At 41.1% G+C, this 22003-nt stretch overlaps 1 protein-coding gene across 2 annotated transcripts in view; it reads right to left on the minus strand.

The window, feature by feature from the left end:
* Nucleotides 1-306: 306 nt before the first annotated feature.
* The window catches only part of WIPF1 (WAS/WASL interacting protein family, member 1), a 162032-nt gene continuing 140335 nt past the window's right edge, over nucleotides 307-22003 (minus strand). For both annotated transcript variants that reach the window (XM_006866656.1, XM_006866657.1), the window contains exons 3-8: nucleotides 21211-21340; nucleotides 14195-14353; nucleotides 11662-12432; nucleotides 4182-4394; nucleotides 3308-3421; nucleotides 307-439 (exon numbers count right to left, since the gene is read on the minus strand). In XM_006866656.1, coding sequence (XP_006866718.1) covers nucleotides 384-439; nucleotides 3308-3421; nucleotides 4182-4394; nucleotides 11662-12432; nucleotides 14195-14353; nucleotides 21211-21340 — 1443 coding nt within the window. In that variant the 3' untranslated portion in view covers nucleotides 307-383. The remainder of the gene's footprint in view (nucleotides 440-3307; nucleotides 3422-4181; nucleotides 4395-11661; nucleotides 12433-14194; nucleotides 14354-21210; nucleotides 21341-22003) is intronic.

Consider the following 22003-nt stretch of genomic DNA (forward strand, 5'->3'; position numbering starts at 1 on the left):
ATGCATAAAAGGCACGGAAGTAAACAGCTTGAATAATAATGGTTCTGTAGCAAAAAATGTTAGAATCTGTTGGTTGAAAGCTGGGCTAAAGTTCATCTCTGCCTACTTGCCATAAAAGTCTATCCACTTTCAAGCAGCCAACGCTAGTGGGCTGTAGCTGAAGCAAGCATAGCTTTGAGGATATACATAATATAAAAAGCCAGGTGCATTCCTTTACTGGATTCCCACCCCCACCCCCTAGCACACATATTCCTACCTCACCTCTTTTCCCTGCTGCCAGTATAAACGGTACAAGGGAAAGAAAAGGGGAAGAGGGCGTGCAATTCTTGGATAGCAACAATAAAAGCAGCTCTTGAGCTCGTGTGGAGGAAGGCAGATGAGGATCACCTTGGGATAGGAGGAAGTGGGGGGGCACCCCTTTCTCTTCGATTGGATCCACCTTGATGGGGTAAAAAGAGACACATATATAATTTTGGTTAGAATTTCTTATGTCTTTACTGTGGAATTTCAGGGATGGTGGCAGAGGTACCCACTATCTTAGCCCCGATGACCAAGGCAAGGAGCCCTATTGACACAGTGGCTAAACATTTGGCTTCAAGCTAAAAGGTTGTAAGTTTGAACCTAACAGATGTTCTGCAGGAGAATGATGTGGCAGTGTGCTCGCATCAATATTTACAGCCTTGGACACCCTAGGTGCAGTTGTTCTCTGCTCTACAGAGTTGAGATGAGTCAGATTTCATTCTACCACAGTGGGTTTGGTTTTATGGTCTATGACCAAGGCTGAAGACTAACTAGCAAATGTGAATAAGTGAGTAAGAAAGGACCTGAATTAGTATTACCAGAGAAGGACTCCCCACCCACAAAGAAAGCTTTTTTTTTCAAAAAATTAATTTTCTGTTTATCAGACACAGAGTATGTGCTTACTAGAAAAGATTTAGAAAATATGGATGAATGACAACCAAAAAAAAAAAATAGTCCAAGCTAGTAACATCTAGAGATAATCACATTACATGCATATTCTCCATTTGTTTTATTCTATACACTTAACTTTTTTTCTAGAAATAGGATCATATATAGCTACATGTTAGCTTGCATATCTTTCAAAGTCATTACTCATTATCAGTATAATTACTAATGATACGCTACAAGGAACCCTCAAAAACTATTACGAAAACTGAAAATTTTTTGCACCAAAATAAACTCATCCTAACTTGTTATAACAAGTCTGAACAGACTCCAGGTTGAGGCACTAGGAAGGATAAGAGCCCCCTCTCAGGGCAACAGGAATGCTTGATAAAACAGAAGTAAGAGCAAAAATCAAATGTATGGTGAAGCTTGCATGGAAGACCGGTAAAATGACTGATGCTTTACTAAAAGTTTATGGGAACAACGCCACAAAGAAACCCGCAGTTTACAAATGGCTAACTCATTTTAAGAAGGGACAAGACAATGCTGAAGATGAAGCCCCAGCAGCAGGCTATCCACATGAATTTGAGAGGAAAAAAATTAATCTAGTCCATACTCTAAAGATTAATTTTTTCCTCTCAAAATGATGTGGATAGTTTGTTTCTGGAGGGAAAAAAAATAATTTTGTCCATGCTTTACTTGAAGGTGGACTCCTGGTGTGGCGCTGGTAAGCACTGAACTGCAAACCATGAATGAGGTCAGCAATTCAAACCCACCAGTTACTCCTCGGAAACCCTATGCAGGATCGCTGAGTCGGTACCAACTTGACAGCACTTAAGAGGACCCAAGATCAACAGTAGAAACAATAGTTGAGATCACAGATATTGGTCTCAACTGGTTCAGTTTACACAATTCTGACTGAAAAAATAAAATTGAACAAACTTTCTGCTTAATGGATGCCAAAACTGTTGGGTTCAGATCAGCTGCAGACGAGAACAGAGCTTTCAATTCTAAACAAGTGCGGTCATGATCCTGAAGGATTTCTGAGGAGATGAAACCTGGCTCTACCAAGTACAGTGCTGAAGTCAAAGAGGTGGAAGTCGTCCAGTCAAAGCAAAAGCAGACCAGTCAAGATCAAAGATCATGGTAACAGTGTTTTGGGATGCTCAAAGCATTTTTACTTCTGTCTTTTTGAGGGCCAAAGAACTACAACATCTGTTTATTATGAGAGTTTTGAGAAAGTTAGCCAAAGTTTACCAGAAAAATGCCTGGGGAAAGCTTCACTAGAGAATCTTTCTCTACACTGACAATTCTCCTGCTCATTCCTCTTATCAAACAAGGGCAGTGTGGTGGGCATTTCAATAGGAAATCATCGGGCACCCACCCTACAGTCCTGATGTGACTCCTTCTAAATTTTTGTTTCCTATTCTTAAAAAAAATGGACAAAGGGCAACCTAAGCAGGAGGGCCACAGCTAGGGACATGGTGACAATTATTTGACATGCTCAATAACTTTTTCTCCACACAAGTTCTGGCTTGGGAGCTTGGCTCTAGGCTCAGACTGCTACATCATTAGTGTGAGCCTCATCACTAATATATGTGTATTTCATGCAAATTCTTTCTTAGTCCTATATCTTTTTATTTGTCTATTTTCTCTTCAACAGGGAAAAAGAAAGTTGCTTCTTTATGGAAGCATTAGATAGATTAGAATAAAACCCCAAAATAATCTAAAAGTCTAATAATGATAAACTAAATTATTGAATGCTGACTTCATGGCATAATGTTAAATGAAAACCATGTGGTCAAATGGGGAAACGTTACTAGGAAATGGTATGTAAATTTTACCACCATGAAACTGTACTCCATAATTATGACTATATAAAAATCAGAATTATATATAGAGAAAATGGTAAAATGAAAATATGTAATGTTGAGATGGAGAGATTATGAGTATACTTAAAATTTTCATGTAATGCTTGGTAAAGCTATAATCATAATACATTTAAAAGATGGAAGCAGTTATAGCTAGCTTTCATAATCATTAATATGAGGTTTTGCTAGACTCTTAACTAGCAGGAATAGAAGATGGCTCTATTTGTCCTATCTCAGAAAGATTAAAAAGGGGTAAAGGTTGTTCAAACAAGCAAAATAAAACTATTTAATTCACTAGTAAACCAAAAGTATTCTGAGCTGATAATGACATATTAAAATAATTATTTCTCATATGTATTCTGGATATTTTCAATTTCCACAGCATATAGAAGGGACCAGAATTTACAAAGTTTTGAATGGGGTTTTCAACCCATTCCAGGCAAGAGACCTGGATTTCCTGTATACCCCATGGGACATAGCCTTTTCTATTCAAGATGGAATCTACCAAATGCCCTTGAAGAAATACTCACTCCGGCTTTCATTTCTTGCTAATTTACTGGGATAACTTTTGGTCGTTGGTACATATGGCTCTGGAGGTGGCAAATCAGAAATCGGATGGAAGACGAATCTGCTTTCCCACTCATCTAGGGAGAAACAAACAGGATCTTCAGTAACAGACAATCTGCTATGAAGATGTTAGGTCATGAAAAAAGACAGAATGTAAAACAGAAAAAATGGCAAAACTCACTTCCAGTTTTATGTCTAGATGTTCAAGAAAAGCTGAAAAGGCTACAAATGTTACTGAGTAACATCTCTAAATACACTGGCCTGCTAATAAATATCACTAAAATATACTGGCATGCTCATCAAAGAAAAGGCAGGTCCCTGCTTATAAAACTAGAGTGATTAGGACCCAACCGGTCCTTCTCAGGAGTGGGGAGGGGAGGGGCTGGCAAGGTTTGGGACATCTTTCTTCCCACTAGGGGGCCCACGAGTAACTGGAACCACTCAGATTAACAATGGAAGAGGTAAGCAATTCTGTATCTGTTGGCCTTTGGCCTCTTACCTGCAACAAACTGTTTAAAAATGAAATAACAAGAAGGTAAACTACAGCAATGGTTCTTTTCAGAAATTCTGGAATCTCTGACAAGTTAACAAAACACAAGACTCAAACAAGGAACAGGTCAGAGGAAAATTATCTGCCTTCTTGGGAAGTAGTAAGAGGTGATTACCATCTTGAACTTGAAATCATGATGGCTCCTAAAACGTTAGTCAGATCAATGCAGTGCCATAACAATGAGGGTAATACAAACCAAGAAATGTTACTGCAAACAAACAAATTTGCTATTTGATTGCTGTTCTACAGCTTGTAAACGTTTCCAAGGAGAGGGGACCACATCTCACCTTCACAGGATGAATCCTGGAAGCCATTTCTAATTGATGTAGATGGGGGAGGTGGGGGAGGTACTCCAGCACCAGGCCTATCAGGAGGAAGAGGAGGCCTGGACCCACTTCTGGGGCTATCTAGCCCACTCCTGGACGGCAACTGAGGGGTGGCAGGCAGAGCTCGAGACGTGTTGCCATTTCTGCTTATTGGAGGAGGCGGAGGGAGAGGGCCTGTACGGAAAGAAAAGAGATTTCATTTGATACCTTACATCCTACATTCCCTGTACCACAGTCATCATCGATGTGCAATAACTGAGTGCTTGCTGGATTGCTATGTTGTTAAGTGCCTTCGGGTCGGTTCTGACTCATAGCAATCCTGTATAGGGTTTCTGAGGTGCAGCTGGTGGGTTTGAACCACTGACCCTTTGATTCAAACTGACCTTGCAGTCCAGTGCATTATCCTGCAGTGCCATACCATGTATCCCTTTAAGTATGGAATTTTGAGATATGGGAAGGCTTTCTTGGAGAATTAACCAAGAAATTAGCAGTCACGTGCCTCAAGCTCGATTTGACTCAAAGCAACTCTGTGTATAACAGACTGAAACACTGCCTGATCCTGCACCATCCTCACCATCTCTTCTACGTATGAGTTCATTGTTGCAGCCACCACGGCAGGCTATCTCCTTGGGATCGTACTCTTTCTTGTTGACCTTCTACTTTATAAAGCATGATGTCTTTCTCTAGGTACTGGTTCCTCTTGATAACATGTCCACAATACATGATTCTCACCGTCTTTGCTTCTAAGCAACATACTGGCTGTTAAGTCTTCAAGACAGATCTGTCCATTCTTCCAGCAGTCCATGGTGCCCTTCAATACTCTTTGTGAATACTACAGGGTCCTGGTGTGGCGCTGTGGGTTAATGCGCTGGACTGCAAAGTCAATTTGAACCACCAAGTTGGTGGCTCAAGCTCAGCAGCTGCTCCTCAGAAACCTATATACAAGGTCACTATGGGCCGGAAGGGTCACTATGGGCCGGATGGGTTGCTATGAGCCAGAACAGACTGGATAGCACTTAACAACAACAACTACATAGTTCAAAGGCTTCAGTTCTTCTCCAGTGCTCCTTATTCATTGCCCAGCTTTCGCATGCATATGAAGTGATTGAAAATATGACTTGGCAGACCCGGTCAGGAGGCCAAGCCCCTGTGGGCCCAAGCGTTGATGACCGTCCAAACCATAGGCTCTGAGGATCAGACTCTAGCCACCTAGTAGACATAGCAAACTGTCCCTCATCTGATTATTCAGTAATGCTTGTTAGTAATCTCATACATGAGCCCTGGATATCCACAGACAAATGTAAAAACCTTCCCTAAAAGCCGAGACTGTAAATTCCAAAAAGCCAAGTACCCCCCATCCAAAAAAAAAAAAAAGCTAAAGAGGATAGAGAGAAACACTGTAAACTGAGGATATATGGCGGGGATAATAATCAATGTAATGAAACAAGCTATATGAATGGTTGAATGTGAAGCTGATGATGTGCCCTGTAAACTTTCACTCAATGCAAAATAAAAACATTTAATTAAAAAAAAAGAAAATATGACTCGGATGTCCTCAATGTGATATCTTTGCTTTTTAACACTTTAAAAAGGTCTTTTGTAGCTGATTTGCCCATCACAATATGTTGTTTGATTTTTTTTACTGCTGCATCCATGAGCTGATTGTGGATCCAATAAAAATGAAATTCTTGACAACTTCAATCTTTTCATTTATCTTGATGTTCCTCATTGGCCCAGTTGTGAAGATTTTTGTTTTATGTTGACGTGTAATCCATGCTGAAGGCTGTAGTCTTTGATCTTCGTTGGTAACTGCTTCAAGTCCTTTTTGCTTTCAGCAAGCAAGATTGCTTGCTACATATTGAAGGTTGTTAACGAGTCTTCCTGTAATCCTGATGCTGCATTCATCTTCATATAATTCAGCTTCTTTGATTATTTACTCAGAATCCAAATTAAATAAGGATGCTGAAAGGATATAACCCTAATGCTTACCTTTTCTGATTTAAAACCACACAGTATCCCCTAGCTCTGTTCCAACAACTGCCTCTTGGTCTACGTACAGGTTCTGCGTGATCACAATGAAATGTTCTGGAATTTCCATTCTTTGTAATGTTATCCATAATTTGTTATGTTCTACATAGCCAAATGCCTTAGCATAGTAAAAAAAAAAAACACCCACAAGTAACTATCTCTCTGGTATTCTCTGCTTTCAGCCAATAGCCATCTCAGGTCAGCAATTATATCCCTCATTCCATGTCTTCTTCTGAACTGAGCCTGCCACCAACTTACTGCTACAACCATTTAAGAATGATTTTCAATAACATTTTGAGGGACTTGTGGTGTGGCATTAATTATATTGTTTGATAATTTGTGGATTCTGTTGGATCACCTTTAATTAGAATAGGTACAAATATGGATCCTTTCCATATCTGCCTTCCATATTTCTTGGGATAGCTGAGTGCATCAGTTTGTTGAAACATCTCAGATGACATTCTGGATCCTTGTTTTTCATCAATATCCTCAATGCCGATTGGACTTCTTCCTTCAGTACCATAAGTTCTAATGACTGAACATTGGCCAATTTTCTTGAGTACAGTGACTCTGTGTATTCTTCCATTTTCTTTTGATGCTTCTGGTGTGATTCAATAATTTCCCCATAGAATCCTCCAATAATGCAAGTTGAGGCTTCTTCAGTTATTTCATCTTGAGAAATGCCAAGTATGTTCTTCTCTTTTGGTTTCTAACTCCAGGTCTTTGCACATTTCTGTATAATACTTTACTTTTGAAATCTTCAGTTCAGCTCTTTCATGTCATTATTTCTCCTATTCACTTTAGTTACTGTGTATTCAAGAGCAAGTTCCAGAGTTTCCTCCAACACCCATGTAATTACATAAATGCAATATGTATGCACATATATGCAAAACAAGTACATGTTGATAGCTAAATATTTATTTTCGCTTTGAATTAGTAATAAGATTGGAGATGATACAGTTAAACTGAGAGCAGGTGATCATTTGTTTATACTGACAATGGGATAATTTAAAAACATTTTATTAGTCCTTTTAAATAGTTACTGAACTACTTACTGTGACATCAAGCTTACTAAATGTTATTTTAAAAATGAATAGGACAGCTATGTAATTGTTTATGGATTTTAGAAGGACTATGTTCTTTACCTGCTGGAGAAAGATGAGACTTTCTGCTCCCATGAAGATTTAAACTCTCAGAAACCCTATACAGGGTCACAATGAGTTGGAACCGACTCCATGACACTTAGCAACAACCTGTGTTCTGTAAATGCAGTATTACCAGTAATTACATAAGCACTTTTCTATGATGGATACAGAAGTGGCATCAGGAAACCAAAGATCAGTCATCTTGAGTATATATGTTGTTGTTGTCAGGTGTCATCGAGTCGGAACTGACTCATAGCGACCCCATGCACAGCAGAACGAAACAATGTCCGATCCTGGGCCAACCTCACTACTGCTGCCACACTTGATGCTATCAATGATGCCACCTGGCCAATCCATTTCATTGGGGGTCTTCCTCTTTTTCTCTGACCCTCCATCTTACCCAGCATGACATCCTTCTCCAGTGACTGGTTCCTCTGGACAATATGTCCAAAGTAGGAGAGACGAAGCTTAGCCATCCTGGCCTCCAAGGAGCACTCTGGCTGCACTTCTTCCAAAACAGATCTATTGGTTCTTTTGGCAGTCCATGGCACTTTCAGTATTCTCCTCCAACACCACAACTCAAAGGCATCAATTCATCTATGATCATCCTTATTCACTGTCCAGCTTTCACATGCATATGAGGTTAATGAAAATAACATGGCCTGGGTCAGACGCACCTTAGTCCTCAAGCTGACATCTCTGCTCTTCAACACTTTAAAAAGTTCCTGTGCAGTAGATTTGCCTAATGCAATATGTCGTCTGAGCTCTTGACTGCTGCTTCTGTGAATGTTGATAGTTGATCCAAGAAGAATGAAGTCCTTGACAACTTCAATCTTTTCTCCATTGATAAGAATGTTGTTTATTGGTTCAGTGGTTGAGTATAGTAAGTGTTCCTTTTTGGTTATTCCACTTCAGGGAGGCAGATTAACAGAGAGTGACTACTAGCTAAGTAAGGTCCAAGGTTATAAATGCTAATGTGGGATCTGGACCCTGAGCAAACTGGTTACCCTACAGAACTCAACTTCCTGTCTATAAAAGGGTGTCAGTTACCTCTCTCATAGCATTGCTGCTGGGAATACTGAGTCAAAAAAGCAAATAAAAAGTACTATATAAGGATCTAAGGAGCTCTGGAAGCATAGTGGTTACGAATAGGGCTGCGAAACTTGAGTTCAGCAGCTTGAAACTATCAGCTGTTCCACGGGAGAAAGATGAGGATTTCTGCTCCCGTAAAGATTTACAGCCTCGGAAACCCTGTACAGGGTTGCCATTAGTTGGAACCGACTCCACGGCACATAACCAACCACCACCACCATATAAGTGTCTGGTGTGTGTGGTGGCCCTGTAGGATAAGCACTGAACTGTGAGCCACAAGGTGTGTGGTTCGAACCATCAGCTACTCTGCAGTAGAAAGTTGAGGCTTTTTGCTCCTGTAAAGAATTACACCTTGGAAAAAATCTACACAGGGTCGCTATGAGTTGGAACCAACTTCACGGCAATTAAAAACAGCAACATAGAAGTATTTGAAAGCATTTTTTAGAAATGTGGTGGTATGGTATAACTAGACATTTTTAAGTTCTTAGGAAAATAGTCAAAGCAAATTGCTTTTTTTTTATTCTGTTGATAATTCCAAAGAAACCTAGTTTGCTTCTCCCATCCTTCAAATGCAAAAACTATCTGGGTAGTTAGTAAACTGAAAAACAAAAACAAAGAACTTGAGCATTTTCTCCTGGAAATCAAAATAGCCTTAGCAATTATTCCTGTGCTGCAGCAATGTGTTCTACTTGCAAGATGCTGCATTTTATGCAAACATAATGGAGTCTGGTGTGGCGCTGTGGGATAAAACAGAACCACAAGGTCAGTTTGAACTGCAAGGTCTGTGGTTCAAATTTACCAGCCACTCCTTGGAAATCCTATATAGGAGCGCTATGAGTTGGAACAAGGTCTTCAAAGGTATAAATATAAATGCTTCTTGTTAGCTACTGATTTACAACCCAAATGTTGTTGTTAGGCGCCCTCAAATCGGTTCCATCTCAAAAAGACCATGTTCACAACAGAGCCAGAAGCACATCCACTGCAGATGTTCCTGACAGGTAGTCTTGGCTCACACATGGATGGAGGTGGGAGGCACTGCCTAGTCCTGGTTGGTCTTTCAAGGAGTCTTCAGTGTCATATCTCGTAGGGCTTCTGTTTTGCCCCATCTCTGTCACAGCTGGAGTCCCAATTGACAGGAGTTGACTTACTGGGGGAAAAGTCCTTCACATGCCATGGGTTTAACTTCACTGGCAACACCAACCGTACTTATCCTACAGCACCACACAAGTTTATTGACAACACTTAAAACGGGAAGACCTCAAATAGCTTTTAATGGACTGCGGTTGCTGTTTTTAAGTGCCATCGAGTCGGTTCCAACTCACAACAACCCTGTATAGGGTTTCCAAGGAGAGGCTGGTGGGTTGTAATGCTGACCTTGTGATTAGCAGTCCAGGGCTTATCCTACAGCGCCACACCAGGACTCCTTTCATGTACTAGTAGCTTTTTAATAGTTGTAGTCAACTTGTAGTGGAAGAGCAATTTAGAGGAGTGGTTCTCAAACTGCTGCATAACAGGTACTGGGGAGCTTTCAAATACCCTGATCCCAGTGTGTATCCAACCAGAAAACCTGGGACAGGGATCCAGGCATCTGTGGCTTTTAAAGCCACCATTCCACTGTGGCTAGAATGCAGTCGGTTTGAACCACAAGGTCTGCGTTTCAACCTCACCACTTGCTCCTTGGGAACACTAGATAGGGTTGCTATGGGTTGGAACTGACTTAATGGCACTTAACAACAAGGAGCTCTGGTAGCGTAGTGGTTGCGAACCGCAAGGTCAGCAATTCGAAACTACCAGCTGCTCCGCGGGAGAAAGATGAGGCTTTTAGCTTCTGTAAAGATTTACAGCCTCGGAAACCCTGTGAAGGGTCACTATGGGTCGGAACCAACTCGATGGCACTTAACAACAACAACAACAACAACGATAACAACAATATTGATTAGGATCTTGAGGTCACAGGGTCAAAGACAAAGTTCAATTTTCACTTGCAGAGCTCTATGTTATAAAGACATTTATATTATAAGAAAAGTGGGTGATTCTGCTGAATCCACCAATAACCACTCAAAGCGGCTGTTATTATCGGTCACAGACAGGACAGAGTGTGCAAATTCTAGACTCCTTACCTGTCACATTCTGAGAGTGCTTCCAAGACAGGGCACAGATGGCTTTTCAACCATGAAATAACATGCAAATTTTGACTCTATGCTTATGTGATATTTTAATGAAGAGAAAGTCTCCATATTTGATTCTTCAAGGATACCAGAGATATTGGTTGGCTATGTGCCATGGAGTCGGCTGACTCATAACAACCCTGTATATGGTTTCTGAGGCTGTAAATCTTTACGGGAGCAGAAAGCCTCATCTTCCTCCTGCGGAATGGCTGGTAGTTTCGAACTGCTGACCTTGAGGATGGCAGTCCAACTCATAACCACTATGCTACCAGAGCTCCTCTTTTTAATATTTGTCCTTAATCAATAAAGAAAACACACAAAAATCTGTTGCTGTTGAGTTGGTTCTGGATCTTAGCGACCCTACCTTGGTAGAAGAAGAGAGAAATACCTGGGAAGTTTGTTAGGCTCTTAAAAAAACTCTTCTCCTTGAATAACGTAACCCTCCTTTGGAATACGAAAGTTATTTCCTCATTTAAGACAATTGAAATAAATTCACTCTGTGAAGTCAGGGTAATAAAGTGGGGATAATACTGCAGAGAAGGACTATCAAAGTCCTAGCCTCTTCTTTAGTAACTAGAGTGGAACTGTACTTATTATCCAATCTCCTCGTCTCTAAAACATGGGCAAAAAGATTGGTCTCTCTTTCCTTAGAGGCTTATATGGGGTCAATATGAAACTGTACACATGAGAGGCTTCAAAAAGTTTGTGGAAGAATTTCATTGTTTTCATGATATTTTTCCATGAACAATTTTTTCCCTTCAAAAAAATGTTTTTTGCACATTTTATTGTTAGTTGGTGAAGGTTTACTGAGCAGACCATCAAGTTTACATTCAACAGTTTATACACATTTTGTTTCATCTCATTGATTTCAATTCCACGAACTTTTTGAAGCCCCCCCGTATTCAGTGTCACTGATGCTTTGGATTGGTTCTACCCATTTATATGATGATTACTGACATCTCGGTGGGCTCGGTTTTAGGGAGACAACTCACCCATGTCTTGCCGTACCTGATCGGCCTGGAGGGTCCCTCACGGGAGGAGGGGGCCTCTCACTGGGTGGGGGAGGAAGAGGGCCTGAGCGTCCTGGTGAAGGTAAGGGTGGTGTCGACGAAGCAAGAGACAAATTCCGCTGTGGAAGCCTTGGGATTTCATCATTGCCGATGGAACCCGGGGGCACCGGGGGAGGACCGGGCCTGCAGGGTGGCGGCGGAGGAGGTGGGGCCTGTGAGGAGGAGGAAGGCCGTGGGGTGGAAGGCACAGGAGGCTTGTTGTTCTGAGGGGGAGGAGGTGGACCAGCTTCTCTGTGAAAGGAGGGCCGGTTGCCCACTGGAGGCGGTGGAGGCGGGGGCTTGTCATCTAAGGCCCTGCTTGGGGTGGGAGGGAGGGGAGGCCTGTTGGAGAAAGGTGAGGAGGAGCCAGAGGGTGTCTGGCGCAAGGAGCCCCCTCCAAAGGCAGCAGCTCGGTTTCCGGGGAAAGGGGGAGGTGTCGGCCCAGGGCTGGGCTGCCTGAGCGCCCCAAGCACTGGTGGGGAGCCACGGTTGTGCAGATTTGATTGAATGGGTCTTGGTGTATTAGGTACTGGAGGAGGAACACTATCGGGCTTTGAGCCCACGTCAGGCCTTGGAGGCGGCATCCGGTTCCTCTGAGGCTCTGGGGGACCACTTCTGTGGCTTGGAGAAGGCACTGGAAATCTCCCTATGCCACTTGGGGGAGGAAAAGGTTTGACAGATGTGGATCTTCCTCCCGGTGGCAAAACTGGTGGTCGGCTTCCTCCGGAATCTGAAGAACAGGAGGAAAAAGACAATTAGAAATTAGAAACACTAAAGGAAATCAGAGTTCTGTATTCCCAACTACTGGAAAAAGTATTTTCTTCAAGTGCTGTAGGATCAGCACTGGACTCCGAACCACAAGGTTGGCAGTTCAAACCTACCAGTTGCTCCTCAGAAACCCTATACAAGGTCTTATGAGTCAGAACCGACTCGACGGCATTTAACAGTAACAACTTAAAGAAATTAGGGAATGTGAGGTCCATCCTGAAGGTACAGGAATAGACCATCAGCAATCAGGGAGTCTTGTAGACCCAGGCTCTAGAACTCACGAGCTTTCAAGAAGATTTTAGGGAGTTCTTTTACCATTATGTATGGACAAGAACCAGGATGAAGTTTGTAAGAGCTTTGAAAGAATCACCTCTTATTCTGAGAGTACAACAGAATGGTGTTGGTACATGGACTTTTTCTATCCTCCTCCAACCCTCTATATTCCAGGTGCAATGAGAGCATTTGGAGGGATTTACACAGTGAAGGTAACATGAATTCTATAGAGAATGGTTATTTAGACTTTAGTAATAGAAGAGGCTGTGCTTTCTTTGAGTGTGTGGTATATTTCTCTGTCACCAACTTGTGACAAGTTTTATCTTTCTCTTAGCTTTGGTGACAACGAAGTTCTGATTAATTAAAGCTGCAGTTACCATCCACCTAACACATACACAGGATCTTCTGCCATACCTTTTATGCTCTAACTTAAATTCTATCTTCATTTTAACACTTCACTTCTATTTTTCTTTTACCTTAATTTCTTCTCTTACTCATATTATCAAACTACTAAATGTGTGCATTTATCATATGCCTCAAATCCTTTGATCATTTTGAATACATGCTGTCAATTTAAATGCAAGTCTGGCAAGACAGAAGCTCTTACGGTATTGTCTCTTTTCAGATTTTGACACTGAGCCGAACGATTCAGCAACCTTACCATTTTTCATATGAAGGTGAGCCTATTCACACTTTCCTACTGGACGTGGTAAAGGATTTTGCTGGTTATAGAATTAGATGTAAAATTCCTTTCATCATGATTAACATTAAACAACAACTAATTTTATGGTAAAATTTCTTGAGCTAATGTAGTAGTCAGGAGAGAGTGCCTGCATTTAAGTTTTAGTAATTAGCTACAATCAGATGTAACCTTTCTCTTTGCCATTAGGTTAATGGACAATCTTGTAGAATTCGTTTCCATGGCTCCTTGCAGAGAATACTTAGAATCACTGGTACGGAAATACCAAATGTCTGTCTTCCTGTGTGTACAAGACACCACTTTAGATTTAGTGGGATCTGTAACTATATCATATGAAGTGCTGCACAGTGTTGTCAGAAAGAGGTTCCTAAGCATTTACTGCTCTCCACAGCTGGGTCAGTCAACCAGGCAGTTTCCAGGGGTAGCAAGTTCCGTGTGCTCCTTCCTTTCCTTCCTACTCTAGCTCAGTCTTTAGAAAAGTTAAAAATGGTACAAATTACCCCAGAGACACTGGGCAAATACGGCATAGCTCTATGGAGTTGTTTAAAAATACCCCTTCTGATCCTGATTTTTTTTTTTTTTTTTTTTTAAAGAGCCATGCTAAATAGAGTCTCTCCTTTGAAATGATGTTGACAAGTAAAATAATCTGAAATATTTTAGAAGGCTTTCCGCCTTGCAGGGTACACCAGGCCTCCAAACCATCGAACTCCGCCCGTCTTCAGCAACTAAGACAGAAAGAAACTCTGCTTACCGTTATCCCTGTTGGCTGTGGATCTCAGCTTGGGCATTCCAGCCTGGAACAGTCCTCCCAAACCGGGTGGTACACCCCCGCCAAAACTTCCACCACCTCCACCGCCTCCACCACCTCCACCAAAGCCACCACCGCCACCAGCACCAGCTCCTTTAGGTTCTGCAATCAGAAGAAACCACATTCTTTTTACATGTATGAAAGCACCCATCAGTTTGCTTCACCAGTCTAGCCCAGTTAAACAATAAGATAATTATAAAGCATGGGGTTCAAAGGTTTTGGGTCCAGGGTGGACAACTGGGATTTCTTCATTAAAATGTATGGCTTTTAGGGTTCACCCTACCCCATCAATAAAGAAAGGGTTTCTCTCTACTCTAGGGCAGCCACAGGGGGAACCAGTGGAAGAACCTGTAATTGATAACTTGTTCCCATACCTCCCACTTGACAAGCTGCCTACATCCCAACAGACTTGACAAATAAAAAGGATCTTCAAAGAATGAAGTCACAAAAAGTGAGAAAGGAAACAGTAAAAAGAATAAAGAAGAAAAGAAAATATCCCAGGATTTTACTCCTTAGCAACACTGTTAATACTTTGATATATTTTCTCCTGCTAATATTGTTCCTAGCCTTTGGGCTAATTTCTGCCTTTCATTATCTTTGAAATATTTTATAACTCCATAAACTGTAGAAAATGGTTAACAGTGTAAATGATCTTTGTCCATAAAAATGTAAAGTAGCTGTGTCCAGTGGATTGCAATTGTTTATTGACCTGTTTTGGACCTATCTGTCTACATTTGTATCTATATGTTGAATTCTCCTTTGAGGTGATTATAACATCTTAATGGTTCCCTCAATAATTGATTTAAATAAAATTGACACACGTGAATCTTCTATGTTTAAGGCAGTCATACTCTCTTAAAAAGAATCTTTTAACAATTTATGTAAATATTTATGTTTGCATTTAGGAGGTTAAATGCTGTTTAAAGTCTATCCAACTTCCCTCAAAATATCACTTTTGAGTCTTGGATTAGTTGTTGTTGTTGTTGTTAAGTGCCATCGAGTCGGTTCCGACCCATAGCGACCCTGTACAGGGTTTCCGAGGGTGTAAATCTTTACGGGAGTAGAAAGCCTCATCTTTCTCCCGCGGAGCTGCTGGTAGTTTCGAACCGCTGACCTTAAGGTTCGCAGCCCGATTCGTAACCACTACGCTACCAGAGCTCCTTAGTATCTACAAATTAACCTGGGAGAACTGACACCATTATGATATTTAGAATTCATGTTTGGGAATGTGGAAGATCTTCCTTTCTACTATGTCTTCTGTATTTTTCAGTAAAGTATTGTAGTTTTCATGATATAGGGACTTGTAAGGATTACTCCTAGTAATTTTTTGTTTGTTGACACTATAAAATAATGTTCTGTTTATTGACGTTGTAAAAGGGATGTTTTTCCTAGTTTTTTTTTTTTCTAATTAGCTATTATTGGCATCAGGAAATTACATTTGCTATCTAATACATAAGCCACTTTGCTGGATTTTTAAAAATTAAAATTTGTAAAAAATTGATTACTTTGGATTTTCTAGTAGACACATGGTCTGAAAATAATGAAGGTTTGTCTATTTTCTAGTCATTTTGTTTCTTACTTCTGTTTGTTTTATGGAAGTAGTCCTGGTGTGGTGCTGTGGGTTAATGCACCAGACCGCAAAGCCGTTTGAACTACAAGGTCGGTGGTTCAAGCTCACCAGCTGCTCCTTGAAAACCCTATACAGGGTCGCTATGGGTCGGAACCGACTCGACAGCACTTAACAACATTTTAGATTTAGTGGGCTCTGTAGTTACAACACATAGGGCAGTCCTCCAAAGACTAATCTGAACCAAAATATCAGTAATGCCAAGATTAACAAAGCCTACAATAGATCACTTATGATTATAAATAGGAGGACACTACGTTTTTAATATTAGAAAGTCTATGAATCCAGCACATCATTATCTCATAAGAGTAATCCTTACAAGTCCCTACATCATGAAAACTACAATACTTTACTACTATGGTGGCTGAATTTCAAAAACAATGTCAAATATTAATGGTGCTAAAGGCAACTATGTTTTATTCAAATTGTAATGAGGATGACTTTAATGTTTCAAAGTTATAATTGACTATTGGTTTGAAATAGCTTTGTTGTCTTTTCTTTCTTTTTTTTTTTTTTTTGGTTGTTGTTTTTCTAAATATTCACAATCAGGAAGTACCCTCCTACTTTAGGGTTTTTAAGACTTTCTGATAGTACTGAATTGTACATGAAATGTCAATTTGGAATCTAATGAGATAATGATGCAGTTTTTCTTATTTGATGTGCTGGATTCGTAGACTTTCTAATATTAAAAACGTAGGGTCCTCTTAATTATAATCATAAATGATCTATCGTAGGCTTTATTAATCTTGGCCTTACTGATATTTGGGTACAGATTAGTCTTTGGAGGACTGCCCTATGTGTTGTAAAATGTTTACAGCATCCCTGGCCTTTCCCCACTAGATGTCAGTAACACACCCCCAGCCTCCCCTTCCCCAGTTGTGACGATGAAAAACAAACATGTCCAGACAAGTCTCTCTGGAGGCAAGACTGTCCGCCTCGCTTGAGAACCACTGATCTAGAGCTCTTTTTTTGTGTGTACTGTCTCTGCAATGTTTTGATGTTAAGATCATGCCGGTTTCAGTCACCTATCATATCATAGCTTTCCCTTCTCTTCCTATGTTTGGGAACCATTTATATAGGATTTGAATGAGCCGTTTCTTAAAATCTGAAAGAATTTTCGAATACTGATAAAATCGTATGGCTCCAGAGCTTTTTAAAGAGAAAATAATTTAATAACATTTTCAACTATTTCTTGATCATTGAAGCTTAAGTAAATTTTCATTTTTCTCAGAAAAGCAATTTTGTTCAGATTTTTAGTGTGTTTAGCATATAGCGTCATGCTTGCTGTCATTAGCTGCCACCGTCAAGTTGACCCCTGACTCCAGGAAACACTGCCTGGTCCTGCCCCATTTCCCATGGGTGGGTGTATATTATAGTGAGCCACAGGACTTTCACAGGCTGATTATCAGAAGTACGTTGCCAGGACTTTCTTCCTCATTTGTCTTAGTCTGGAAGCCCCACTGAAACCTGTTCCGTATCATAGTAACTCACAAACCTCCAGACTGGTGGTGGCTGGGAATGAGGGGCACTGGTCATGAATCAAATCCGGATCTCTGGCATGGAAAGTGAGAATTCTACCATTGGTCCTAACTTCATAGTTCCTGCTAAGTGCTGTTGAGTCAGCTTCGACTTCCAGCAACCTTATATAAGGTTTTCAAAGAGCAGCTGGTGGGTTTAAACCACCAACCTTCCGTTTAGCAGTCCAGTGCTTATCCTACAGCACCACACCAAAACCCCAACTTCATAGCTGTTGTTGTTGTTAAGTACCATCCAGTTGGTTCCCACTCATAGTGACCCTGTATAGGGTTCCAAGGAATAACTGGTGAATTTGAACTGGCTACCTTGTAGCTCACAGTCCAGTGCTGATCCTACTGTACCACACCAGGAATCCAACTTCATAGTTGTTGTTGTTAAATGCTGTCAAGTTGGTTCCGACCCATAGCAACACTATATAGGGTTTCCAAGGAGAAGCTGATGAGCTTGAACCGCCGACCTTGCAGTTCAGACAGCTTTGCAGTCTAGCGTATTAACCCACAGCGCCACACCAGGGCTCCAACTTCATAGTAGTATCCTTAATTTTAGAAAATCTCCTTTGAGTCACTTATTTTATCTGTTTTCTAAGATCTAATTTTATTTGTTTGTGTTATCTTTTTTGATTAGGTTTATCACAAGTTTGTGGGCGTAAGAGTTGTGTCCTTTAAAGATATGGAGTTCTCTGGGATGCTTAAGGGAGCTTTAATGATAGAAGAAATAATCTGATTCTGAACAGGTGGGAAAAGAAGGAGAACTGACTTCACCCAACAGGATAAATTCAATTTAAATAACAAGGCAAAACTGCTTCTACATAAGATCAACAATTTTAAATTAATTTAAATACTATCAATATGATGAATAATGTAATTATCATCCATACATGATTCATAATGATACACTTTGGAATACTACGTTAGATATATTTGCATAGTTAGATATATTTGCATAGTGTTGAGATCATGCACTTCCAGACATCATCCATTAGTTCTTTACCCAGAACATGTGTCCATCTTCCAGGCAATAAAGCTGAAGTGGAGGCTAGGACACTGAGTCCACATTACTTAGCCAGTAATTAAACTGCAAGGTAGGCTAAATCCAAGAGCCATCATATGTAACCATGGTCAGCATATTGGCATAGAGCCCATGGACATTTCATCTTCAAGCACACACATATATTGGGTGGGTGGTTGGTGGTGTGCCGTGTAGACGGTTCCGACTTACAGAATGACCCTGGATTGGCTCTCCAAGGCTGTAAATCTTTACAGGAGCTTGTGACAGTATAGTGTTGGTAGGTTCTGTCCAGCAGATTCTCCACTCATAGCAACCCTCCGTGACAGAGTCGAACTGCCCCATAGAGTTTTCTTGGCTGTAACCTTCAGGGAAGTACATTGCTAGGTCTTTCTCCCATAGAGTCACAGGATAAGTTTGAACTGTCAGCCTTTCAGTTAGCAGTCAAATGTGTTATCAGGGCTCCCTGACAGCAGTATAGGTACCCAATTAAGTGCATGGACAACACTGGGTTGCATCCTGTTTCCACCAAGCAAAGTGCATTCTTAAACACACTGAGCTGCTGGAAGACAGAAGACCTAGCTTGGTTTCTATTTCATGGCAGAGCATGCGGGAACTTGAAGAGCACAAGTAGATTCAGGAATAGGCCCCAGACTGTCCTGTTGCCTTCAGCATTGGTGGGGATTTCCCATGCACCTCTCAGAGCCCTAGCTTCCTGCTTAGTGGAGAGAACCTTCAGCCTCTATCTTAGGGGCAGACAGTTTGTGGAGCTCCCCTGGCCCCACACAAAGCACCATGACTCAGATGTCTGTTGGACCAAGTCTCCCCAGATATAAGGACTGTGCTGGGGCCCTCTGTGAGCGAGTGAACAAGAGGACTAAGGGGCTAGATCAGAGGTGGGGTAACTTTTTTCTGCCAAGGGCCATTTAAGTACTTATAACATCATTTCCAGATGATACAAAATTCTCAACTTAAAAATTTGCCTGCTATATTTGGTCAAACATTTAATTAACTCACCCCTAATGTGATGGCTATGGAGCTCTGGTAGTGTAGTGGTTACGAATCGGGCTGCGAACCTTAAGGTCAGCGGTTCGAAACTACCAGCCACTCCGCAGGAGAAAGATGAGGCTTTCTACTCCCGTAAAGATTTACACCCTCGGAAACCCTGTACAGGGTCGCTATGGGTCGGAACCGACTCGATGGCACTTAACAACAACAACAATGTGATGGCTGGAACTGCATTTGCCTTGCCAGGGCCAGGCCAAATGATTTTGCTGGCCTTATATGGCCCACAGGCCGGATGTTCCCTCCCCTGGGTTAGATAATAATCACATCAGTTTAGTGGGCATTTGACTTAGGGTCAAAACCTCATAGATCCTTTTTGATGGTTGGTACATTCTTGGCTCCACCTTGTCGATTACAGAGCAACCAGTTAAAAATGCTGGTTTAAAAGTCTTTACCTTGGCCTTCCTCTTTTCCATTTTCCTTCCAGATCAATGTTCCCACCTAACATCAGTCCATCTTCTTCTCTGTCACTAGGTGTTTCTTCCATCAATCCCTCCTAAGAACTTCTAACCCTGCATCTTCTGGTGATTTGGGAGAGTCAGTTCATTTCCTATTGAGTTCCAAATGGGATATGTAATGAGGATGAATTCTGGGGACATCTGGCAGGCAGGGGAAAGGTCTAATAATGGGAAGAGAACCTCAAGGCTCAATTATCAATTACCACTAGAGTAAGGGTCGCTGGGAGCACAATGGCTCCATATGATAAGCACTGGACTGTGAACCACAAGGTCCATGGGAGAGACATTCTGCTCCTGCAAAGATTTAAAGCCTTGGAAATCCTATACAGGGTTGCTATGAGTAAGAATCAAATCATTGGGACTTAATGACGACAACAACAACAACAACAGGGGGGCTATGAGTCAGAACCAAGTCAACAATAACACTAGCGTTGAGTCAATTATGACCCATAGCGATGCTAGACTGGCAATCTTTACAGGAGCAAACAGCTTCATTTTTCTGGTGGGTTTGAACTGCCAACCCTGCAATTCACAGTCCAATACTGAACCGACTGAGCCACCAGGGTTCCTTCACATAAGAGTTTATTCATGGATCGTTTTTCATTTTGTGTAAATGTTATTAAGTAGTCCTGTGTTATGGGTACTTGTCTGTTTATACATACCCTACCTTATCCCTGAAAGTATTTTGATGGATAAACAAACTTGTGGTCTCATTTCCTCTCTCTCTCAACTCTTGATAATCGTCTATTACATATCTTGAACTACATATCCAGACTACAAAGCACTTTTACAGATATTATATCATTTGATGCTCACAACTAACTTGTGAGATCAGTTGGAAGGTCTTATCATCTTTATTTTACAAATGAAGGCAATAAAGCTTGAAGGCAGTAAGAAAGGCTGTGCCAGGACTTGAACCCATTATCTTTGGATTCCAAGCCTGAAGTCCATTCCATATTTCACACTACCTCCTGATCTCTAGTACTAGGAGCCATGGGTTAAATTTTAGAAAGTGTTGTAAGCAACTCAGAGAATTGCTGCTGTGTGTGTCTTGGACAAAGAATTATTATACTGGCTTCCTGCAGCATTTGGGGGGAACCCAGCCAGTGCTCTGGCCTACAATGAGTGATACAGTCCCCTTATTCTGTTAACTTTGCAGCTGTTGTTAGCATTAAAAAAAAAAAAAAAAAAAATTCCATTGGGAGGGGCAGAGTTGATTGTTAGGCCATAAACCATTTATCTCCATGGAAAATAAATTTTTCACTTACTGTCCAAAATCGGTGCACTTCTGTCATTGGTGACTGCCTTCTTTAGTTTTTTCCCTTTGCTGATGTCCGAAAGGAGAGCATTTCTCCCAGCCTGCTCTGCTCTGTTCAAGGTAGGCTTTTCTGTATTGGCCTAAAAGGAAACCATGCAAATTCACATTCATCTCCTAGAGTTAATCCTTGCACTACAACATTCACCCGGGACAGTTAGGGCACTGGAATCGGGTTATTCATTCTTGGCAAAAGATTGTAAATTCCCCACAAGTTTTAGATCCAATGTCATCCTTTTTAAGACCCAGATGTTTGGGAGCAGATGAAGCAATAAATTACGCTCATTTTTAAAGCAGGAAGAGTCAGTGTCTGATAAACGTCTCTGAAAAATCTGGCCGTAACCAACAGAGCCAGGGTACGAGAAGGGAATTTTAAGTCCAGGAGGACACTGCGGGAAAATACTAGGCTCTTTTCTCCATAATGTGTCCTGAAGAATTGCTTCCCTTTTCTGCTAGTTAGAACTCATCTAGTGCAAGGGGAAATCAATTCCAGCTAAGGGGTCAGCTGTAAGTATCATTTAAAATATCTACTTAAAAGGTTTAGAAAATAATTCTTCTATCTCCATTACCAAAGATGTTTTTCTTTAGAAAATTGAAGTCTGAGTTATTGAGGTATCATTAGACACAGTGAAATCATCCTTTAGTGTACAGTCCCATGAGTTTTGACAGTTGTATAATCACCACCACAAACGAGAACAAATGCAGAACATTTTCCATTACCCAGTAACGTTCCTTCATGCCCCTTT

Source organism: Chrysochloris asiatica, unplaced genomic scaffold (genome assembly GCF_000296735.1).
Source record: "Chrysochloris asiatica unplaced genomic scaffold, ChrAsi1.0 scaffold00094, whole genome shotgun sequence".
Classification (NCBI taxonomy): Eukaryota; Metazoa; Chordata; class Mammalia; order Afrosoricida; family Chrysochloridae; genus Chrysochloris; species Chrysochloris asiatica.